Source organism: Mus musculus, chromosome X (genome assembly GCF_000001635.26).
Source record: "Mus musculus strain C57BL/6J chromosome X, GRCm38.p6 C57BL/6J".
NCBI classification, from domain to species: Eukaryota; Metazoa; Chordata; class Mammalia; order Rodentia; family Muridae; genus Mus; species Mus musculus.
Window position 1 is genome coordinate 164,013,937 of NC_000086.7, and position 17,157 is coordinate 164,031,093.

General features: G+C 43.4%; 1 protein-coding gene across 1 annotated transcript in view; it reads right to left on the bottom strand.

Moving 5' to 3' along the window:
• Positions 1 to 14,074, bottom strand: part of Car5b (carbonic anhydrase 5b, mitochondrial) — a 51,189-nt gene extending 37,115 nt beyond the window's left edge. Inside the window, exons 1-2 of the mRNA NM_181315.4 lie at positions 13,999 to 14,074; positions 867 to 1,058 (exon numbers count right to left, since the gene is read on the bottom strand). Coding sequence (NP_851832.2) covers positions 867 to 1,008 — 142 coding nt within the window. The 5' untranslated portion in view covers positions 1,009 to 1,058; positions 13,999 to 14,074. The remainder of the gene's footprint in view (positions 1 to 866; positions 1,059 to 13,998) is intronic.
• Positions 14,075 to 17,157: the final 3,083 nt, after the last annotated feature.

Genomic DNA, 17,157 nt, shown 5'->3' on the forward strand with positions numbered 1-17,157 from the left:
ATCCAGGGGGCAATTTTGTTCCCTAGAATTCATAGAGAAATATCTACTTTTGGTTTTTATATTTGGGGGCAATGGGAGCCTGGGCTCGAGGGAGTAAATATACCTCCCCACCCCCCAGCCCTGTGCCGGTGCCAAGGTAGAGAATTCCTGCAACACCATGCTATGGACAATCACTCGAGTCTCCGAGGGAGCAGCAGGGCGTTGAAGGAAGAACATATGCTGCCTCATTTCATCGCCCATGTTTACAGTTGAGCACACAATTGCAAGCTGGTCAGCTACAATTAACTCCTGGATTTATAACTCCAGACAGAATATTTTGGAGCATGAACACAATGACCCACTTGCAAAACCCTATATGCAAATTCTATAAATGTAAGATCCAGTGCAACAGCCAGGCAGTGGTGGTGCAGGCCTTTAGTCCCAGCACCCATGATGCAGAGGCAGGCAGATCTCTGTGAGTACAAGACCACCCTGGTCTATAGAGAGAGTTTCAGGGTAGCCAGGGCTACACAGAGATACCCTGTCTCAAAAAACCAATAGATGGATGGATGGATGGATGGATGGATGGATAGATAGATAGATAGATAGATAATCCACTGTAACAATTTGTAGTTTGTAGGTCAACCTTAGTCAAAGGAAACGAATGGTAAGATACCAGACTTCAAGACATTTCAACATCTTCATAGCCCTTGTCCACTTTCAGCATGACATCATCTAGCATACTAAAACAGGTGGAAAAGGACTTTCCATGTCTGCTGTCTTTACAGTCATGTTCACCATTCTTAAGGTGTATAATCCCACACTGGAATGCCTACAGGTAGTTAGCAAGCAAACTTTTCACTCTCTTCATGGAGTGGGGTACTCACAGGCTCGGTTCCTGGTTCTGTATGTGCAGGTATAGAGACTGCAGGACCTCCGTGGCACCAACCTCGGAACCCAGCACCTTCTCCATGGCAATGTACTCGAAGAGACTTGTAGAATCACTCTCAGGTGATTCATCACAGCCATCTTTAGCTTGGAATACCCAGCAATGGCTAAGCAGCTCGGGAACCTAAGACCTGGAGGACAGAGGAAGGAAAGCTAAACTCAGCAAGCAGTGAAAAGCCCAAGGAAACCTGGGAGAAGACACCACTGGAAAGATCAGTCCGTGTCCTGATGCGGGGGTGGGGCCAATGAGAGTCGATAGTTTATTCACTCTTGTTTTTCAAACTGAGTGCCTTGGTGGCATGCAGGGCTCTGATGACTGACTCAGGAGCTTGGCAGTTCCCTCAGAGTTGGCAAACTTTAGAGGCCCAGAGAAAAGATTCTTCTTCATACACATAAATAAAGACTGTGGCTCCTACCAGCCCTTCAAATTAAAAGAAAATATATTGCCTCAAATCATAATTAGTTATCCAGTATGGTAATTATATCTAGGAAGAGTTCAATGAGTAATGCCCCTTTCAGGCAGCCTGAATAGAAAAACAAATCATTGTTTCTGGTTTTCTTTAAAAAAGTAGCCAGAAATAAATGATTTATTTTCTTATTCAGGCTGCTTGAAAGGGGCTTGCTTTAAAAAAACAAACCAAAACTAAACTAAACTTAAACTAAACTAAACTAAACTAAAAACAACAACAACAAGGGTTGGAGAGATGGCTCAGTGGTTAAGAGCATTGGCTGCTGATCCAGAGGTCCTGAGTTCAATTCCCAGCAACCACACGGTGGCTCACAACCATCTGTAATGAGATCAGATGGCCTCTTCTGTCATGCAGGCATACATGTAAATAGAGCACTCATATACATAAATAAATAAATAGTTAAAAAAAAAAAGAAAACCAACAGTAAATGTGCGCTGCCAAAATAGTTGTGGGTGATTTTGAAATCTAAGCTTAAGTATAATCTGTGACTCGTGCCAGTTTTCCGTGTAACACTGGCCCTGGAACACAGGAGAAATGGACATTAAGTCTTGAACTTTGTCTCTACCACTCAAACATCTACTGAGAACATCTCAGAAGCCATCTTTTCCAAGGTATTCACTGCCCAGTGGGCAGTTTCCAGTGACATCAACTCTGAGGGGTTCCCTTCCAGCAGTCCCTCACCCCTGGCCCACTATTGCTTCATTAAGTTCTCCTGAAAACTCCTGTAACAAGTGAACAAACAAGTTCTGAAATTTAAAAAAAAATGACTTGATTCAAAAAACACATCCATTCCTAAGGCCACTCCCCTGCCTTCTGTGCCTGGTCAATTCCTGCTTACCTTTGTGACTGATTGCAGAGCCACTTCCTTAAGGCTTCCCCTGACCCTGCACTCACCAGGCTAGCCTAACATCTTCTTGGTGCTTATCACAGCTGCTTTAAGTAGCTGATCAGAAATGCAGTTTAAGACTCCATTCTACCCAGAGCCTAAGCCCCGAGTGGGAGAGATTGTGTCTGTCTTGGTCAGAGCTGTATCTCTTGGGGGCAGTGCCTTACAAAACATGGGCTTGGGGACTGGAGAGTGGACTCAGCAGTTAACAACAAGGGTTGCTCTTCTAGAAGACTTGGATTAGATTCCCAGGACCCACATGGTGGCTCACAACTATCTGTGGCTCCAGCTCTAAGGGATCCAACACCCCCTTTCTGGTCTCCATAGGCACTACTAGCATGTAGTACACAGACACACATACAGGCAAAATGCCTGTACACATAACATTAAAAATAATAATAAAATATGGATTTGAGGACTTGAGCAGGTTTCCTTGCAATTGGTAAAGTTGTTGATACCAATTTTAAGCAGTGAAAACTATGACATGAAAGACATTTGGAAAAGTACTAATGGTTTTTCGTAGAGTTTCGTTTTATTTATTGCAGTGTTAAGTATCGCAGGGTCTCAAGTATGCCAGGCAAGTGCTTTACCACAGTTATATCCCCAGACAGCATGGTTTGTTATATTTTTGATATACCTTTTCAGAGCAACTCATATCTCTTCTTACAGGACCTAAAAGATTCAAAGTCTTGCTTAGTCTAAATAGGAAACTTCCAAAGTGTAATTCCAATCTAGGCACTCAAGGTGGGAATTCTCCCAACATTTTTTTTGTTGTTCTTTCAACATTTATTATCACTTCCTTTGCTCCAGATACTGTGTTGAATACTGTGATTCTGAGGGACAAAAGTCATACAAAACAAAACAGTAAATCCGGATACCTGCTTTTATGTTATTCTGCTAGACAGAAAGAAGCCCGTTTCATCTCTGTTGCTGTATATTTCAGCTTACACTTCCAGGCCATAGCCCATCATTATGGGGAATCAGGGCAGGAACTGAAGCATGACCTTGAAGCAGATACCATGAAAGGATGCTGCATGATGGCTTGCTCTGACTCAGGCTCAGCTAGCTTCTTTATATAGACCAGGACCACCTGCCCAGGGAATGGTACTGCCTACAGAGGGCTGGGCCCTCTGACATCAGTTAATAGTCAGGCTAATCCCTCATAGATACAGACATAAGGAAGTTGACTGTTAATGCTAACTAAGACAAACTCACATTTACACAGTAGTTTTTACCACCACTGCCGACTAAACAAGAACAAGAAAATATGCCATAAGTATCTGTTGGTTTTAAATAAGGAAATTGTGGTGAACAAATGCCTCTTTTGGCTTTGTCATTTCTATTTTATCATTTCTACTTCAAATGCAATCCACACCAGACTTGTTAACTGGTGTGACATGCTAAACAACTGTTGGGACCTGAGTGTCTTAAAGATTGAAAAATGTTGATCAAAGCCAGTGTTATACTACGTGCCTATAATCCCAACACTTTGAAAATGGAGGCAGGAGGATCAGAAATTCAAGACCATCCTTGGTTACATAGTCAATGTGAGGCCACCCTGGGCTACATAAGACCCTATCTCAAAAAGGGACATGGGGGAGCTCTAGAGCTCAGCGGGAAAGGTAAAGACCATACATGCCTGGGGACCTGAGTTTGATCCTTGGAACACATGGTGAAAAGATAGAGCTGGCTTCTAGAAAGTTGTAGAACTTGTCCTCTCACTGACACATGTGCGCATGGCCACCCATGAATAAAAATAATAATAAATATGGACTTAAAATAGTCTTGCTCAGAATGACTACAAAAAAATCCAACCTAACATCATCTACACGTCACAGTTGAAACAGATCTGTTGTAAAGTAAAATGCATTGCCTTATATGAGGTCGAGCCGAGCCCCCATAGTATTGACGAAAGGGAACTGTCCACAGAGACTGACGGCTGCTAAGGCATGAGAGGAAAACAATAGCCGGCCACTTAGTGGGAAAGGGGTTGTTTTTGAGGTGATGAACTATCTCGCCCAAAACTGTGAAGATTCTAAATGCCACTGCATTTTTCACTTAAAGAAGTTGGGGCTTTTTACCTCAACATTTTTATTTTATAAAGCCAAGAACCTGAGAACGATGCAGCAAACCATTTCACAGGATGGTGTTTACCATTTAACACAGCAGAAAAGGCAGTCCTCTGGACAGTTTGCTCTAGGGAGCAAAGGCACAAAAACAGGAGCAAAGTTACTTCCTGTAGTTACAAGGGACAGTTAAAGGCTCCAGGCAGAACGGTCAACAGTAATCAAACCATCACCCCAGGTGCTTACATGGTCTCTCACCCAGTCCCCAGCATGCAGTGCACAGCACTTTGTCAAAGGCACATCCTGGAACAGCAAAGGACATCCATCAAACAAGAGGAGACATAAGAAGTTTGTGAAAGCCAGCGAGGGTCCTCATTTCTAGTCCTAGTCTACCTAGGGGTTTTAGGCAAGTGATTTCTAAACTGTGTGTAAATTTGCTCAAAAGGTATTTAAAATCCTCAGACCAAAGTTAAACTCAATTTTGTTTATACTATTATGTTTTTGAGGGTATATATCTTTGGATAAAGCACATATACCAAGCCTGACTCGGGATTTAAATACAATCTGATAAGAAACTGGTACAAAGATTCTCATGCTAGGGGCAGGGAGATAGCTCAAGCAGTAACATGGTTGGTATGCAAGTGTGAGGATCTGAGTTCGGATCTCCAGCATCCATGTAAAAAGGCGGGTGCTGCAGAGCATGCCTGTAATCTCAGTACTAGGTAAACAGAGATAGGAGAATCCCTACAGTTTGCTGGTCAGCTGATCTAGTCAACTGGTGAGCTCTTGGTTCAATGTCATGGAAGGAGTTACACAGACAAAGTGTGGAGCAGAGACTGAAGGAATGACCATCCAGAGACTGCCGCACCCGGGGATCCATCCCATAAACAACCACCAAACCCAGACACTGTTGTGGATGTCAACAAGAGCTTGCTGACAGGAGTCTGATAAAGCTGCCTCCTGAGAGGCTCTGCCAGTGCTTGACACATACAGAGGTGGATGCTCACATCCATCCACTGGACTGAGCACAGGGTCCCAATGAAGGGGCTAGAGAAAGCACCCAAGGACCTAAAGGGGTTTGCAGTCCCATAGAAGAAACAACAATATGAATCAACCAGTACCCCCAGAGCTACCTGGGACTAAACCACCAGCCAAAGAAAACACATGGTGGGACTCATGGCTCTAGCTGCATATGTAGCAGAATATGGCCTAGTCGGTTATCAATGGGAAGAGAGGCCCTGGTCCTGTGAAGGCTCTATGCCCCAGTATAGGGGAATGGCAGGGCCAGAAAGTGGGAGTGGGCTGGTTGGGGAGCAGGAGGAGGGGAGGGGATAGGGGGTTTTCAGAGGGGAAACCAGGAAAGGGGATAACATTCGAAATGTAAATAAAGAAAATATCTAGTAAAAAAAGAAGAAAAAGAAAAAAGGGGTGATGAGGAAGATACACACACTATCTTGATAGTGTCTTCAAACAAATAATACCTTGTTTTCAAATATATCCTTTATATGTTGAGTGTATCATTTTATATTAAAAAAACCTTGAGCATCTTCAGATTTTGGTTTCTGAGTAGCTCATACACTCTCCTTGGATATTAAAGGATGCCTGTATGATGGGAAATACTATCCTAAACCCAGCTATCTATATATATATCCAACATTCTATTCCAACAATTATCTATCCACTAATAATCATGCTTTTATTAATACTCTGACTTCTCCTCGGGTCATTTTAAGATTTTTACATTTAATTTGTGTGGTTTACATGTATGTGTTTGTGTGTGTGTGCATCACAAGCATGTAGAAGCCTCAGAGGCCAGAAGAGGGTGTTAGCTCCCTATCCCCGCCAGCACCACCACCAGCACCAGGCTGGAGTTATCTGTAGTTGTGAGCCACCTGGTGTGGATGAACTGAACCTTGGTGCTCTGAGTTAGCACTAGGAGCTCTCAACTACCGAGCTCGCCCTCTAGCCCCTCTCTCTGAGTTATTTTAAAGTAGAGCTCAGAAATCATATTAATTTGCCCTGTGGCTGTATTTTCATAGGGAAAATATCCTGTTTCATAGTTTCCCCACAATAAAAAGTATCTGAATAGAATCACCTCTGAAGGTGTTTATTAGAGGACACGAAAGCTATCAAAATTTCAAAACATTAAGAAAGATAGCACAAAATCAGATAGCGGACTAACATCCAATATATATAAAGAACTCAAGAAGGTCGACTCCAGAAAATCAAATAACCCCATTAAAAAATGGGGCTCAGAGCTAAAGAAAGAATTCTCACCTGAGGAATACCGAATGGCTGAGAAGCACCTGAAAAAATGTTCAGCATCCTTAATCATCAGGGAAATGCCAATCAAAACAACCCTGAGATTCCATCTCACACCAGTCAGAATGGCTAAGATCAAAAATTCAGGTGACAGCAGATGCTGGCGAGGATGTGGAGAAAGAGGAACACTCCTCCATTGTTGGTGGGATTGCAGCTTGTACAACCACTCTGAATATCAGTCTGGAGGTTCCTCAGAAAATTGGACATAGTACTACTGGACGATCCCGCAATACCTCTCCTGGACATATATCCAGAAGATGTTCCAACTGGTAAGAAGGACACATGCTCCACTATGTTCATAGCAGCCTTATTTATAATAGCCAGAAGCTGGAAAGAACCCAGATGTCCCTCAACAGAGGAATGGATACAGAAAATGTGGTATATTTACACAATGGAGTACTACTCAGCTATTAAAAAGAATGAATTTATGAAATTCCTAGGCAAATGGATGGACCTGGAGGGCATCATCCTGAGTGAGGTAACCCAATCACAAAAGAACTCACGTGATATGTACTCACTGATAAGTGGATATTAGCCCAGAAACTTAGTATACCCAAGATACAAGATAACAATTTGCAAAACACATGAAACTCAAGAAGAAAGAAGACCAAAGTGTGGACACTTTGTCCCTTCTCAGAATTGGGAACAAAACACCCATGGAAGGAGCTACAGAGACAAAGTTTGGAGCTGAGACGAAAGGATGGACCATCTAGAGACTGCCATATCTAGGGATCCATCCCATAATCAGCCTCCAAACGCTGACATCATTGCATATGCCAGCAAGATTTTGCTGAAAGGACCCTGGTATAGGTATCTCTTTTGAGGCTATGCCAGTGCCTGGCAAACACAGAAGTGGATGCTCACAGTCAGCTATTGGATGGAACTCAGGGCCCCAAATGGAGGAGCTAGAGAAAGCACCCAAGGAGCTAAAGGGGTCTGCAACCCTATAGGTGGAACAACATTATGAACTAACCAGTACCCCTGAGCTCGTGTCTCTAGCTGCATATGTATCAGAAGATGGCCTAGTCGGCCATCATTGGGAAGAGAGGCCCCTTGGTCTTGCAAACTTTATATCCGTCAGAACAGGGGAACGCCAGGGCCAAGAAGTGGGAGTGGGTGGGTAGGGGAGGTGGGGGGGGGGAGGGTATGGGGGACTTTTGGGATAGCATTTGAAATGTAAATGAAGAAAATACCTAATTAAAAAAATAAAAAATAAATAAAATGGTGAAGAGAAAGAATAGTCTCACTCAACTTAAAGAAAAAGAAAAAGAAAAAGAAAAAGACAGATAGCACAAAGCCCAATAATCCTACAGAGCTCAGTGTCACCCTAACCCTTAGTGTCAACATCTTAAGACTCGGTGAGAGTTCAGATTAAAGTTCAGTGAGAGAACTTTACATTCTTACTTGGAAATCTATGTTTAGCCCGAAACCGTATAATGTGCAGCTGCACCGAAGCTGGATACAATGATTCTCTGAATTGGAGTATGAGGTTACCTTACCTTGTACGTTTACACTTAAGCAAGGATCACCCGGGCGGTGGTAGCGAGCACTTTTAATACCAGCACTCTGAAGGCAGAGCTCTGTAAATTCGAGGCTAGCCTGGGCTGCAGAATTACTTCCAGGATATCCAAGGATACCCTGGGCGGGGATGGGTGGTGGTGGTGGTGGTGGGGACAACAAGCTAAGCAAGAACTCGGAACTAGAGGAACAGGAAACACATTTGTTCAATAACATTGTGAGTTCAAACAGTGCAAACAATGAGAAGAAACTCTGAAAACTTTAGCATTGCATAAATGCTACAAATGATATAACCAGCATTTGGGATGATTTTAAATGTCATTTTTAAAAGCCAATAACACCAAAAAAGTTGAACCACTCTGGATTTCCTTGATAAAATTGATTTTATACTAAAATGGAATTTAAAAACCTATCAGGAGATATAAGGAAAACTTGCTCCGCTCGCTCTATGCTTTCTGTGAATTAAGTTGCATTCTCACCCTGAAGCAATAGTAGATAGCAGTGGACTTCGATGTTGAGGAAATAATATGCTATCTCCCCAACCCCTAAAGCTTGCCATCTATAAGGAAAAGCAAATACTTTAGTTTTTTCCTATCTTTAAAAATTTGTGATAAAACATGCATAATTACCATTTTAACCAATTTTAGTTCTACAAATTCAAAAGCATTCATAAAGCTCTGTTGCTATCACTCCCATCTGTGCTAAAACCAATTTCTTCGTCCCTCAAGTGAACCCTGTACTTATTACGTACTACCTCCTCCCCACTCCTTGCTAATCTCTAGACTATGTAGCTCTTTCTTCCTTTATGGCTGGCGTACTTCATTTAGAATAATAGAATAGGAAGCTCTTAATTAAAGCTGGATGCTGTGACAGTTGCAGTTCAGTGCAATGAGAGCACAGGAGACAGGGGTTCAGAGTTCAGCAACAGGAGGGGTGAGAGTAGAGAGGACAATGAACATTCCAGGCAGAGTGAGTGACAACATGAGGAGGGTGATCAGGCACCAAAGCCAGAAAGGGCAATTGAGGTTGAACTGGGCAGAACTTCGCTTTATCCCTCAAACAATGCCCATGCTGGGTATATAGGCGAAGGCTCCACAGACAAAAAGACTACTTTCTTGCTAACAGAGGAAGTGGGAGACTTAGTAACTTTCAGGTACAGTGTGTACTCAACAGAAGGAGTAGGCTAGCTCAGCCTTCAAATGGAAGGTTGTGATAAGACAAGACCAAGGGCACGGTGGCTGGCCACTGGAACTGGACAAACAGATGCATAGCGATACACACAGCCAGAGCACAAGGTACTGCACAGTACTCTGGGGACCTTAGACCTGTTAGCAGGGTTCCCAGAAAACTCTTGCTTATGGCTTCATCCCTTTACACAGTTATCAGGAAATCCCTGAGGTAAGGCTGGGTTATTTGGCAAGCTGAGAATGAACAAAGGGCCTTCAGGACACCTCACTGAATGTCTCACACTCAACAATAACCCTATCTGGTTACGGGGTTGTATGTCATATAACAGGCTTATGGTCCATAATGCCTGGCCCAGAAGCACTGCGTATGCATCTCAAGACTGGCTGTTTTAGGGCTAGGGGTGAGGAAGGTTCTAGAGGACCTGAGGTCACCCTTACACTCTTTGTCATTCTCCGGAAGTACCTGTAGTGCTCTGGAAATCTGAACCTTTCTTGCTGATCTCCCTGTAAGGGACCCTGATTCTTCAGACTTCCTTTTGTGTTCTATGGAAAGAAAACACCAAACAAAACAACTGAGGAATGTGGCTCAGTTGGTACTGTGCTTGCCTAAAATGTATGAAGCCTTGCGCTTGATTGCCAGCACCCCATACACAGCACATGGTGGCTCAGGCCAATTGTCCTAGTACTCAGAACTCAGGAGGTAGAGGCAGGGGGATCAGAACTTTAAAGTCACCCTTAGCTATGTAGGGAATTCAAGTCCAGCCTGGGTTGCATGCATGTGTGTGTGTGTGTGTGTGTGTGTGTGTGTGTGTGTGTGTGTGTGTGTATTACATAAGACCATAGATATACTTATTTATATATTACTAAATACATTTAATTCAAAATCTCTTTCTTGAAACTAGGTCAAAAACTACCTGAACCTCCTTCTCATCACCCCAAGCCTTCTATTAATACCTGCAATGGCCCAGGCCTAACAGATAGCCGGGCTTGCAGTGGAAGGCAGTGCTGGATGAGGATCTGAGATTGATTTGGGAGGTGGCTAGAAGCCTTTTGGATGTTCTTTCACGTAATGGATGATTTCTGATGGCACTGGCAGCAGAGCACAGGATGGGTAGAAGTAGGAAGAGGAGAGCCAGACGAGTCAAGGAGGAGGTGAGTACTTCAGTCATCCTTCGTTCATTTTTAGTTTCTTCAATAGAGTAACTGAATATCTTTTAAATGCCAGACACTCTTCTAGGCTCAGGGGAAGAAAGCAAAGATCCTACCCCTGTGAAGCTTAGGTTTTAGGGAGAAACAGCTAGTAAACAAGTCGTGTGTAGTCGTCAGTTATAGCTTCTATTCAAGTACATTCAATGAACTATATGGATCAGGACATAGTGAATCTGGAGTGCCACTGGACTGGGAGTGTTATATTTGGCCTAATTGACAAGGTGACATTTGAGATAAGGACTGAAAGGGGTCTCTACCCTTATTTGTTAAATAGCTATCTAAAGAAAGGGATTCTAAGTAAACAAAGTGTTTGTGGGAAGATCCAAAAGTAGGAACAACCCTGCCATATTGAAGGGGGCTAACAGAGCCAAAGCAAAGTGACTAGAAAAGACAAACAAGCAATGAGCCAATGAGATGCAGAGGCAACGGGTGTCACCTACTTCTAGACCATAATAATGGCTCTTTCTCTAAACCAAAGCTTCCCAAACATGGCATTGTTAACCAGAAGACTTCTGGTTTCTAGGGGCCGTCCTGTGAATTGTGGAGTGTTTATCTGTATCTATACTATCTAGGCTTCAGTAGAAACTACTAGCACCTACACCAGAGTTAGAAAAACAAAAATATCTCTATACATTGCCAGATGGTGGAAAAAGTTGTTCCAAGTTGAGAACAGTACTCTCAGGGAAATGGGGGCAAAAATGGGGATTTTTTTTGTCCTAAAGAAGAGCAAATCTGATATATATATACACGGGGTGGGGGGAGGGAGTCACTTACTGTTACCTAGTAAAAGTTGCTTGCTGGGCGTGGTGGCGCACACCTTTAATCCCAGCACTCGGGAGGCAGAGGCAGGCGGATTTCTGAGTTCGAGGCCAGTCTGGTATACAGTGTGAGCTCCAGGACAGTCAGGGCTACACACAGAAACCCTGTCTCGAAAAACAAAACAAAACAAAACAAAAAACAAAAAACAAAAGTTGCCTTGGAGCTGGGTATGTTACACATCTATAATCCCAGAACTTGGGAAGCTGAGGCAGGAGGATCATGGTGAGTTTGTGGTCAGTCTGGGCTGCATAGCAAATGACAGGCCAATCAGAGTTAAAACAAACCAAAAAAAAAAATCAAACAAACAATAGTCACACACTGGTCAAGGGTGCTAGGAGTGTAGCTCAGTGGTAGACTGCTATTTTGACATTAGAAGGAAGGCAGTAGGGCCTACCCTCGATGAACAAATAGAAGGAGGCATCAAGAGTGTCCAGTTGGCAGAATAAGAATTAATCCTTGAACAGAGAAACAGAACCTGGCATGAGAAACAAGGAAACATGGCGGTCTTACCATCTATTGCACTCAATTGGAGACATCAAGGGGAGAGCCAAGAGGAAAGCTCCAGGGTAGTTGGCAACCTGGTTCTGGTGCCCAGGAGCCATTACAAAGCTAGACACACACACAAAACTCCAAGAGGTACAGGTGTACCAAGGCAGGCTGGCAGAAAGGGACAATTAAGGGTGCACCTGCCCACAAGGGAATGATGAGTCCAGAAAGAACTGAAAACCGTTGGTCGGGTGTGAACAGAGTTCGAAGAAAATCGAAATAAGTAGAAACTCATCTTAATTACCACTAGGCTACACTACCTATAACAATACTTGAATTTGTTTTAATGTTCAAGTCTAGGGTCAATCCCTTCTGTTAAACTGAAAGTAAATTTCTTGAGAGTTGGTTATTTATAACTTACTTACTGAACTCATACTGTCCAATCTGTTAAACAGTAAATAAAGTTGAACTATCAAACATACCACATCTTAGTGATCTACCACCACTTATTACTGTGTTTCCCGAAAAATGCACCCATGCTCCCATTTGCTCAGAGAGCTGTATCAATGTGCCACGGGGAAGCTAAGCTTTCCACACATATGTTCCCTTTGCCAGCGCTGATTCTTCACGTAGCCCCTTGGATTTTATTGACAGGTCTGATGCTTTGCTAACTTAGAAATGTGTGCAAGGAGAAAGAAGTGTGAAAAGCTACTAAAGAATCATTGATGAATTGGGAATTTACTGTGATAGGTTGTGTGAACTCTGCCTGATTAAACTTTCTCTGTGCAAAACAGACAGCAGAAAGAAAATGTACTCTGAATAAAGGTTACAATCACATGGAAAGAAACTGTGTGTTTCTCATCAGATTGACTCCTGATTTCAAAAGGAAGCAGGCCTTTTGCAACTCCTCAAATCTGAATTAGAGATTATCTTGCCAAATCTTGATGGAGAAAGCTCAGCTTCCTCCTCTCACCCACTTCTTCCCTGGGAGCATGACTCCCATCTGAGAGTGGTACCCTTACTCCTTGGCCTTTCAAGGCCTTCCAGCCTAATTTTAAAGGTTGTGAATTAAGGATGAAACTCCTAAGAATAAGAAAGGTTTTCTGCATCCAACATACCTGTGAACATCAGCTACTCAGGGCAATGTGCGGGGACTGCTCAGGGATCCATGGCAGTTTCTCTCACAAGAAAAAAAAATGGAGCTTACTTCTGTTCTGTTCCTAATCTAGCTAGGTCTTTAAACAGCAGCATGTAAAGATACCAGATTACCAACAAAGGAGACCAGGAAGTGGAAGGCAAAGTGGTTTTTCAATGGCTGAGAAGGCACAAGTTGTCCGGAACCAAGGTGTGCCCATTAGTGCCCAATGTTTCTCAAACATAAAAAGGGAGGGCACTGAAATTAATATCAAAAGGTTGCCAACCAGCCCCGGGGTCAGAAATACTTAACAAAGAATGTCGCACGCAAACTAGAACAGCCACCAACCATTCTATATTTTGGAGGTACCTCTCCTCTAGGTCTAGGGCGGGGCACAAAAAAAGTTAAGGCCAAAGTGAAAACGTTTCTGATTTCTGCAAACAGTGCTGTGACAGTGCTCCACAGCCTGGGGATGGCTGTGAGCCTGTCCCCAGCTCCAGGCTAAGTGGGGGTGGGGATGAAGAAGAAACACCAGAGGGAGAGTCTTAACTGTGCCTCAGTTTCTACGCAGTCTCAGAACTGGTAGCTTTTACCCATGTCTCCAGCTGTTTTTTTGTTTTATTTTGTTTTTTTTTAAACAGGCTGAACTTTTTTTTTAACTTAGATTCAACCAACTCAGGCAACATGCCCTCACAAGGGACTGCTCCTCCCATGCGCCCCCACCCCCACCCCCCAATTCTCTCAAGTGAAAAAAAATGTGAAGGATTCTGGGGACTCTGAATAGTAGAGAAAGGGGGCTAGGGCAGAGAGGACCAAGCCTAGTCAGGCCCGCTGGAACTGAGGCAAGACTGGCAGAACCAACAGCTGTCACTGCCGGATCTGTGGGGTGGAGGGTTCGGAGAAGAGTTGCGGTCCTCTCTGGATCTTTCCAACCTCCCTGAGGTTCCCACTCCGCTCGGCTGCCCATCCTTACCTGGACGTTTTTCTCCGTTTCTCCAACAGCACTTAACAAGTGCCACTGGCAAGTTAGCTTCCCAGGACCAGCTACTGGCTACTGTCCATCAAGGCCTCGCCCCTTGGCGCCCGTGCCACGCCTCCCAGAAGCCACGCCCCCAGCTCTTCAAGCACTGCTAGAGCCATTGGGACCGCCCTAATCCCGCCCCATTTAGACCTGGCGTGCCTCTGCTCTCTGGCCTAACAGACCACTTCTAACTTAAGCCACGCCCCTCAGCCCGAGCCACGCCTCTGAGTTCCTTCAGAACGGGATGGGGGGGGGGGGGAGGAGGAGAACCTCCTAACCCGGTCAACCCTGCTCCCTTCTCTGCTTGCCACAGGCAACGTTTCTGGGATAAAAGTAACAATTCTTGGATAAAATCTGACTGCTGGCCTAAAAGCCTGGTCTAAAAAGTGTCTTTCCTTAAGTTTCATCCATCTCAGAATATCATGATTTTGACAAGCTAGGGCCAGGTGACCCCCAGCGAAAGAAATGCTGGATACATTTTTTCCCATTACCATTCAGCTCAATTTACCCAAGTTTCTAAACATCCTTTGAACTTGAACTGTGGGTTCATGGTCCTTCCAGCCAGTTTGTAAATCCTTCTAAAACTGGACTGGGGCTGGAGAGATGGCTCAGTGGATAAGAACACTGACTATTCTTCCAGAGGACCTGGATTTAACTCCCAGCAACCACATGGCAGCTCATACCTGTCTAACTAGCTCCAATTCAAGGCCTTCTGACACCCTCATATAGACATACATGCAGACAAAACACCAATCAACATAAAAAAATAAAAATAAAATACAAAAAGGTAATTAAAAGAAAAGCAGGACTGTGACATTGTGTTCTAGCCCGCCGGCCTTATCTGACTTTAAATGCAAGGCAGAGGCAGAGGCAGAGGCAGAGGCAGAGGCAGAGGCAGAGGCAGAGGCAGAGGCAGAGGCAGAGGCAGAGGCAGAGGCAGAGGCAGAGGCAGAGGCAGAGGCAGAGGCAGAGGCAGAGGCAGAGGCAGAGGCAGAGGCAGAGGCAGAGGCAGAGGCAGAGGCAGAGGCATCAAACAGTCTCCAGTCTTTCCTGTAGTCTCTTACAGATGATTTTTCTTAGGTGACCAGCACCATCTTGCTATATTGAGACTGATTGTTTTGACACTAAACTAACTGAAACTCTGGTTGTGACTCAGTGCTCTGAGAGTATATATTCAGTTATCCTTCCTCCTTCAAGTCTCCCCACCCCAAAAAATGTGGAGAAGTTACAACCAGCTTGCTGCCCTTGTACTTAAGTCCCTGACTCATTCATTCAAATCACATTTACGGTGTAGATACTCCTCTGGCAAACAAGACAAACCTCAAGGTGCTGATGGTTGGATGTTGCCCCAACTCAGGTTGGGATGTGACAACCCCTCCCCCCCAAAAAAGTCAAAAGGGAAGATGTAGCAAGGAGTTGGTAGGTGAAGAGCATTTAATAGTCACAGTTCCTTCTCCTCCTCGATGCCATGAACATGCACTTCTTTCCTTAAAATATTTTTTTTCAGATTAAAAAATTTTTTGTGTGCTTGAGTGTTTTGTAAATATATATATATATATGTATATATATATATATATATGTAAATACACACACACACACACACACCCCATATGTATGCCTGGTACCCATGGAGGTCAGAAGACAGTGTTGGAGCCCCTAGAACTGGAAGTATGGATGGTTATGAGCTGCCATGTGGGTGCTGGAACCAAACCCTGGTTTTCTGCAAGACCAGAGAGTGACCTTAACCTCTGAGCCATCTCTCCAGCCACTGAAAATACATTTCTTTAAAAAAGCTTTCAGGTATCTCGAACAAGAGACAAACTAGTTTATCTTAAAACAAAACAAAACAAAACAAAAAACATCACATCTATAGCCTACTGCTAATGATAATTAGTTTTTAAAGCAACTTTGGCTACAAATAGAGCAATACATAACAAAACTGAACATCTATCACTTTCTGTTCACAGTACAAGCATGTATGCATCTCAAATCACACTTTAGTTGGGCAGTGGTGGCGCACACCTTTAATCCCAGCACTTGGGAAGCAGAGGCAGGTGAATTTCTGAGTTCGAGGCCAGCCTGGTCTAAAGAGTGAGTTCCAGGACAGCCAGGGCTACACAGAAAAACCCTATCTTGAAAAAGAAAAAAATTCAAATCATATTTTAGTGCATATACAGTAACATGCATTGAATTTCTCACTTCACTGGTCTTCTCTATCCCATTAGGAAGAATGTTACTGGGTAGCAAACACAGAAAGACACCTTATAGTACTTAGTACATTTAGTTCATACAACAAATCCCTCATAAATCTTTAGTGAGTACCTACTTTTTCACATGTACACAAAGACACAATTTCTGTCCTCATGGCTATATGATTTGCTGGCGGGCTGTACTTCTTCACATCCCAATAGTAAAAACACTATGATCGCACATCAGTTCTTTCTTGCTTCCTCTTCTTCTATTACACTTCTGGCTTGAAGATGGCAAGAATAGTCAAAATGTCCTCAAAAGAACATAGAAAAAAGAACACATTACAACAGAACTTTGGATTAACCTCATCCTGGCTTCATCTGTGACATGTTTTTATTATAACTGTGTAAGATAAAGAGTTTTAGAACATAATGAGGAATTGTGGAGTAGAGGGGAAAACTGTCTGCGTGGATAATTAGAGAAGAGTGAGAACAAAGAATGGTATGAGTTAATGAGGACTTGTGGGAGAAAATAATTAATTGTAAAATAAAAAGAAAATAAACTCTGATGTGATGGCACATACCTTTAATTCTAGCAAAAGAAAATCAGTTTTTGCAAGTTTGAGGCCACTCTGGTCTATGTCATAAGTTTCACACCAGGTACACAGTGAGACCTTGTCTCCCAAAAGGCGTAGGGGGTTGGCAGGTAGTGGGAAACTGTAGAAGAAAGCAGACAGTTGTGAGAAAGACAAACTTTGTTCTGGGGGAGAATAGAAGATAACAGGAAAAAAACAAAAAGTTGTAAAGAGGCCAAGTTCTTTGGCAAAATTTCATATGTAATGGTTATAACTTTAATAACTTGGCTGCAACACAGTGTCCAGATATTTGGTCAAAAACGATTCTGGGGACTGGAGAACTGGCT